This window comes from Arachis ipaensis, chromosome B3 (assembly GCF_059453495.1).
Source record: "Arachis ipaensis isolate K30076 ecotype BB chromosome B3, ASM5945349v1, whole genome shotgun sequence".
NCBI classification, from domain to species: domain Eukaryota; kingdom Viridiplantae; phylum Streptophyta; class Magnoliopsida; order Fabales; family Fabaceae; genus Arachis; species Arachis ipaensis.
The window spans coordinates 32,641,616-32,648,994 of record NC_142438.1 but is presented as its reverse complement, the minus strand read 5'-3'; the positions used below and the strand labels follow the sequence as shown (position 1 = coordinate 32,648,994).

At 37.2% G+C, this 7,379-nt stretch overlaps 1 protein-coding gene across 1 annotated transcript; it reads left to right on the top strand.

Moving 5' to 3' along the window:
• The first annotated feature begins 1,921 nt into the window (after positions 1 to 1,921).
• Positions 1,922 to 4,875, top strand: LOC107632908 (uncharacterized). Its single transcript, XM_088506919.1, has 3 exons — positions 1,922 to 2,345; positions 3,196 to 3,999; positions 4,052 to 4,875. The coding sequence occupies exons 1-3, from the start codon at positions 1,922 to 1,924 to the stop codon at positions 4,873 to 4,875; spliced, it is 2,052 nt and encodes a 683-aa protein (XP_088363045.1).
• The last annotated feature ends 2,504 nt before the right edge of the window (positions 4,876 to 7,379 follow it).

Below are 7,379 nucleotides of genomic sequence, written 5' to 3'. Positions count from 1 at the left end.
TCTTTATATTTTTTCTTTAAATACTAAAAAAATTTGAAATTTTAGATTTGGATTCTCTAAATTTAAAATTTCACTTTAGAGAGTAAAATATGATCTTTCACTATTTATTTTATAGGTGTGACCAAGAGAAAATATGGAAGAAAAACTATTTAAGGATGAAAGATCACATTTTATCCTCTAAAGTGAAAATTCAAAATTTAGATGATCTAAATTCTAAAATTTTGGGCCTTTTAAAAGCCTAAAATATGAGTCACATAGTTCATTAATAGTGTCATGTGGGGCTTGATTCGCGGCGCAAAAATAGTGGCCTGCGTAGCTCATATTCAATGTTCACTCTAAGGCTTAGTTTAGTAAAGTTTTTACTTTTTTTAAAGTAGCTTTTAAAAGCTAACTTTTAAAAGATGACTTTTTAAAATTGTAACATTTATGTTTGGTAAATTAAATTAAAAATTGATTTTAATAATCACAAGCAACAACAATTATATTTGGTAAAATAGCTTTTAAAATTTAAAAATACTATAATAAATATAAATGCAAGCATTAAATTTAAAAATGAGCTAACATACGAGGTTATATTAGACTTTTAAATTTTGAAAAGCACAAGCCAACTTTGAAAAGCTCTATCTTAGGTGCTTTCAAAAGTATCCCAATCTTTTAAAAGCTGCAAGCACAAGCACATGGTCTTTTTTATTTACCAAATACAAAATGAGGAACTTGAGCTTTTAAAAAGCACAAGTACCTCTTCGAAAAACTTTACCAAAACCAAGCCTAAATATATGCATATCATTTTAAAACTCCGAATGTTAGTTTTTAAATATTATTAGAATAATCTCGTTTGAATATCTATAATTTAAGTTATAATCAAATTAGTACGAAGAGATTAAAATTACAGCATCGAAACTAATTCTTTTTTATTTTCGGTCTTTTAAAAAAATCTTTTTCTATTTTTCTTTAGCTTAAAATTAATGTTATATTTTTGTTCTTTTCTTAAAATTGATGATTATGCCTTTTAACCTTATTCACCTTTTTAACTCAAATCTTTCATATAATGACTCCTAAGTTCTGAAACTTCAAAAAATTCTTTCTTTATTCTTAGTCTTTTCACAAAATAACCACTATGTCCTCTAATTTTTTTTTTTTTATCATTTTAGCCTTAATATTTTTATGGAATAACTTTTATATTTGACGTAGTTGCTAATTAACTTGGGTCGACAGGTGAAACAAGAGTCAAGTTCGCTGCGCTGTTGTTTTGGGTTAACATGAATAGAGTCAGAGACTGAGGGACTCGCTTTTGCCATTTGCTAATAAACTGACGCCATATTTAAGGGTGCACTACGGTGCCACATTGGGTCTTTTTTTTTTTTGTTATGGAGGAGGGTTTGGTATTGTGCTGCGATATGGATAGAGTGGGTGCTACACTTGAATGTGGGACAGATTTTGGTCAGATATGGAAACGAAGTAATCGAACCCTCCGATTTCTATATTATGGAAATTTTGCAAGCAAATCGGAGGGTTCGTTTTGCACATGCACAAAAAAAAAATCGGACCGTGCGAAATCACCCCAGCAAAACGGTGGGTCCGATTTCTTTGTGTGAGATGTATTTGGTTCGTCAAAGTAATCGCTGGGTCCGTTTTGTGGTTGAGGAAATTTTTTTTTTTAATTTACACTGATGAAAATCGGACCGTGGGTTTTTCTTATTTAATAATTTTTTTGAATTAGGGTATTCACCACTCGGACCGTCCGAATTGTGTGTGTATATATAGGTGCTCAAACCTGCGAACCAAAGACAGCCGACCAGATCCAACTTTCTTCTTCTTGTTCGAGTTCTCTTCTTCTTTCTCTGGTCTGCAATGGGGTAACTTGGTTTGGGAAGAAAAATTGATGCTAAAATTTCTATTTTTGTTTAAGTGAGTGGGAAGAATGGATGATAGAGTTCTTTTGAAGGTTTATTATTTTGGTCAGATTTTATTGCAGACACCTGAAGGAGTAAAATTTGTTTGTGAAGATCCATTAGATGTTGTTATTCCCTTCACAATTTCATTTGAAGAGCTTAAAGGAGTGATTTGTGAGAAGATAGATTCGGAGATGTCAAGAAAAATATCATGTATTTTATACAAATATCATGTACCAGTATTTGGTGGATTCGTCCAGTTTCAGACTAAGTATGTAACCGACGAAGCAAGCATGCAAGAGATGTTTTCAATGTACATTGAAAATCGTGGTCAAATTTCCTTCATCGAGTTGTACGTTGAATTCGAACAATCTGAGACCGACCGAAATATTTTGCGAGAAGACTACAATAGTGACAGTGAGGAAGAGTTTGAAAGCAATTACGAAGTTGTCGGTGAAGATGGAGATGTAGATCCAGCCGACGGCGGTGTGGCTCCGAATGTGGCAGACGTTGCAAATGCACTCGCGAACGAAGAGCCATTTGAGGAGCCATCTTTCATGTGAGTTTTGGATTTAGAAGCCATGCATGCTCCGGAGTTTCCAGACTATATGAGTGCAGGTACTCGTTTAGCATTTGCAAAAGAGGTTATTTAGAGAAGTTCAAAATAAAAATACTTTAAGTGAATTAGTATTTAGGGTCCAGTATTCATTTAGTTAATAAGTTAGGTAGGATTCATTAATAAATATTTCTTAGAGTATTTTCGAAGATAATTTGGGATTATTTAGTTAATTTATATTTATTTAGTTACTTAGTTAATGAGGAATTATTTATTAGTGAATTTATTAATGAGTATTTATTATAGTCTTGATGAAGTTACGAAGCCGGTTAGCATTTAATTTTAGTTATTTAGTTACTTTGTATTTACTTAGGTGTTTAATAATTATTTTTAGTTATTTGTTTAATTTGTATTTATGTAGTTATTTCGCTAATTAGGGTATTATTACTGATTGTTTGTAATAGTATTTATGAAGTTATCTGGAAGTATAGGTATTTATATTTAGTTATTGAGGATAATTTGTTTTAAATACTAACGGTGTGGTTGCCTTCTTGGCAGAAGTTCTTTTTTTCGCAGATGGTGAGTTCACCGTGGGGATGGAATTCAGTTCCAGGGAAGCTATTATTAAGGCGATGAAGGAGTATACCCTCCGAAGATCTGTAGACTACCGTGTGTATGAGTCGGAGCCGTTGACATTTTATGCGAAGTGTACACAGTATGGGTCAGGGTGTGATTGGCTTATCAGAGTTAACATGACCAGCAGAAAGCACTGTTGGGTTATTAGGAGGTACAACGGCAGTCACACTTGTACCAGAGCAACCATCTCTCAGGATCATTCCAAGCTGGATTCAAATACGATTGCCGAAGCCATAAAGCCATTGGTTGAGGCTGACCCCTCTTTAAAGGTAAAATCAGTTATTGCAGAAGTGCAATCGAAGTTCAACTACACGGTCAGCTATCGAAAAACGTGGTTGGCAAAGCAGAAGTCCATTGAGAAGATATTTGGAGGTTGGGAAGTATCGTACGAAGCGTTGCCCATATGGTTCGAGGCCATGTGTAATAAGGAACCATCAGCTGTCGTCCATTTTGAGACTATGCCTGCATATCAAGGGGATGATCTGGTAACTGATATCCGGGTATTGCATCGAGTCTTTTGGAGCTATTACCCATGCATTAGAGCATTCAGACACTGTAAGCCAGTTGTCCAGGTGGACGGGACTCACTTATACGGAAAGTATAAGGGTTGCTTGTTAGTGGCCGTTTCGCAGGATGGTAACAACAATATTGTCCCTATTGCATTTGCCATTGTCGAAGGAGAGACCTCTGATGCTTGGCACTTTTTCCTCAGTAACCTACGTCAACATGTTGTGACTCGGGATGGTGTGGGTCTGATATTGGACCGACATGAGTCCATAAATGCAGCGGTGGAACGTAGTCACGGAGCTTGGTCACCTCCTAGAGCTTTCCACATGTTTTGCATCAGGCATATAGAATCGAACTTTCTGAGAAAATTCAAGGCACCCTATCTGCAAAAGTTTGTCGTCAATATAGGTAACATTGTCTCTTGATACTTATATGTTGTTTGGTACGTGATATTGTTTAGGGTATTCGCGGACGGTTCGTGAGTATGAACTGCGTTACCAGCGTTTACGAGAGCGAGGCGAGGCGTATACTAACTGGTTAAACCGTATTCCCCGTGAACAGTATGCGTTGGCATTCGACGGTGGCTACCGTTGGGGTCACATGACGACTAATCTTGTGGAGTGCATCAACTCAGTATTGAAGGGTGCACGCAATCTCCCAATCACTGCACTTGTGAAAGCAACGTTCTACAGACTTAATGAGTTGTTCACATGGAAAAGAGCAGAAGCGGAGGCGAGGATTAATGCAGGCCATGTTTTTACGGCGCATGTGACCTCCAAAATTCATGCAAATCAACTTGCATCAGGAAACATTCAGGTTAATTGCTTTGACAGGCAGAATGAGGTATTTGAAGTGCGTGAGATGCCAAGTGGAGTGGTATATGCTATTGATCTCCGTGGTCAGAGATGTGACTGTGGTGAGTTCCAGGTGGACCGGATTCCTTGCCGGCATGTGTTTGCATGTTGTGCAAACCAACGACTAGATTGGCAAGTATATGTGCATGACGTTTATAAGATGGACCAGGTCAGGCGCGTGTATCGGGCTAGGTTTCAGCCATTAGGGAATCCTACTACGTGGCCTTCTTACACTGGTCCCCGATTCGTACCGAACCCGTACCTGAGACGCGTTTCCAAAGGTCGGCCCAGGATGACGCGCTTCTTGAATGAGATGGACACACGTATGCTACGCCGTCCGAGGCGGTGTAGGCAATGTGGAGCTGAGGGACACAGTCGTAGTAGATGCCGTCAGGGAGGTCCTCCAGGTACCGACAATAATGCCCAGTAGGTTTATATGATATTTGAAGTATTGTATCCTATGTCAATGTAATTGTATGATTAATGAATCATTGCTACCTGTGTCATTGTACCTTATGGTAATTGAACCATTGTAATCTGTGTCAGTGAACTTCATGATGTATGACCCGGTTTAGCATCTGTGAGTGTAATTTAAGGTGATCGAGTCATTGTAACCTGTGTCAATGTAATTTATTAGATTTGAACGATCCTACATAGTTGCATGAACTGAACCGATGATCAAACCGGTAACAGGGTCACTAGGTCATCGGGTCATTGGTTCAACCGGTGGATCATTGGTTGAACCGGTTAACCCGGTCCTATGTAAATAAAAAAATAAAATATAGTCAAAAATTTAAAATACATATTTTCACTAAATATTTTAAAATTATCTAACTATTCTAAAACAACATGAAACAGGAACAATAAGTATTTTGTTAATTTTACTCTATCATAAATATTTTTTATTTTTAATAATTTATTAATTACTTTATATCTATTATACTATTATATACTACAAGTATTTATTGAAAAATAATATTAATAGATATTATATAATTATAAAAAAAAATATATGAGTTTATAATTATTGTTAAATAAAGATATAATTAATTTAAGAATGAATGAGTTTATAACTAAAATTAAAATAAATTAAATAGAAGTAAATTATTTGCTGAAAGATATATATATATATATATATATATATATATATATATATATATATATATATATATATATATATATATTAATTTGCATATAAATTGATAACAAGCTCAACAGCCTGGTGGTTGTGAGTATCATGTTTTTCCTTGAGGAGGGGGATTCGAACCCCAGCTTTAACATTTTGGAAAAATATTGAAATTGAAGCAGTTTGATCGAATCAGTCTTACCAAGTTTGACCGGTTTTGACCGGTTTACTCCTGGTTTGATCGGTTCGTACCGGTTCATTACCTTATTCGGTCAGAACGTCGGACCGGACCGGCTTAGGGTCTGGTTCACCAATTTTTCGGTTGAACCGGTCAGTCCGGTCCGGTTTTCCTAACAGTGGTACAGCTTCACTTGATATTCAACGATTCATAAGTAGTTATACCCGTTCGAACTGGTTTTCATCCTTACATGGTCCAACTGCCGGACCGGACCGATATAGGGTCCGATTTGCAGGATTTTCGGTCGAATAGGTCCGGTTCGGTTCATACCTGATAACGCTGCCATCGTAACCTGCTTCATCGTGTTCTAATGAACATAAGGAACATCAAACTGAAACATTTAAATACAATACTTAGTTGGTACTTATCATACTTTAGTCATACATAAAAAGTTAAAGTAAACATTAAGTATCATACATGATACATAGCCTAAACTAACTACACGACGACTACTTTCTCATTGTCCACTTTCCAAAGTTCACAATGTTCTTGCATTTCTTTGCGGCCTTTTTTATCACGGACGGAGTGTATCGACTAGCGCTACGACGTGGTGGATCAATCCTGAGATTGTAGCCTTTGCCTGTCTCACCTGGAGTGCAGGTGTCACCTGTATAAGCAACCATCAAACCAAGCAACTGTATAGTATAATCAACATAAACCAACACACCATACAAGAACATAATATCATCAATTGAGACAGCAGCCATATCGTATAATCAACCTAACAAAAACATACCAAACATAAACATACTATCATCAATTGGCCAGGCAGGTATATAGTTTAATCAACCTAAGAAAGAGATACCAAGCATAGACATACTATCATCTATTGACCAACCAGCTATATAGTAACATCAACCTTAACCAGTGTACCATACATGACCATAATATAATCAACTGGCTATATGCTTATATAGTTTAATCAACCCTACATAACACCCCATACAAGAATATGATAATATCATTGGACGGGAAAAGCATATAGATAAATTGTACCTGAGGCATTACGGGATTCTTCATCCTGGTCCACGTCCTCGTCATCTTCCTCATCCATGTCCTCATCCTCATCGTCTTCGTCTTCCTCGTCATCTGGCTCATCCACTAAGTACTCAGCAGTCTCATGCTCAAAAGTCTTAGCATTTTCTTCAATCATAGTCATTGATAAACGGTTCGGATTTTGACTATTCAGAACTCCTCGACCACCGTCACTCCTACTAGAATCACTAGATACGAACCCTCCAGAAGCACCTGAGTAGGTATAAAATGGATACCTCGCGTCAAACGAGTACCTACCCGCCAGGAAGTCGGCCTGGTGGTTATATTGTGCTTGGCCGGCATCTGAGGCCATGAACCCAAGTAACTGGCTAAAAGAACCTCCCTCTCCTGAGTCAAAATGTGGCTGATGTATCGGGAACGACGTAGGAAATTGTATCTGAGGTACATACTGGCTTGTGGAATGAGGTTGTTCTTCTGCCGCTGGAGGTGGAGGTGGAGGTGGAGTTGGAGGCGGTGGTGACTGTGCCTCCTGCTCTTCATTACCATCATCCATAACCTGGTCAGCCTCAACATC

Excerpts from the sequence above, each read along its gene's own strand:
- LOC107632908 (XM_088506919.1), top strand. The coding sequence starts at position 1,922 with ATGGATGATAGAGTTCTTTTGAAGGTTTATTATTTTGGTCAGATTTTA. Across the intron at positions 2,346-3,195 it reads AAGCAATTACGAAGTTGTCG|TTAACATGACCAGCAGAAAG; the intron begins GTGAAGATGGAG and ends GGCTTATCAGAG. Across the intron at positions 4,000-4,051 it reads AAAGTTTGTCGTCAATATAG|GGTATTCGCGGACGGTTCGT; the intron begins GTAACATTGTCT and ends GATATTGTTTAG.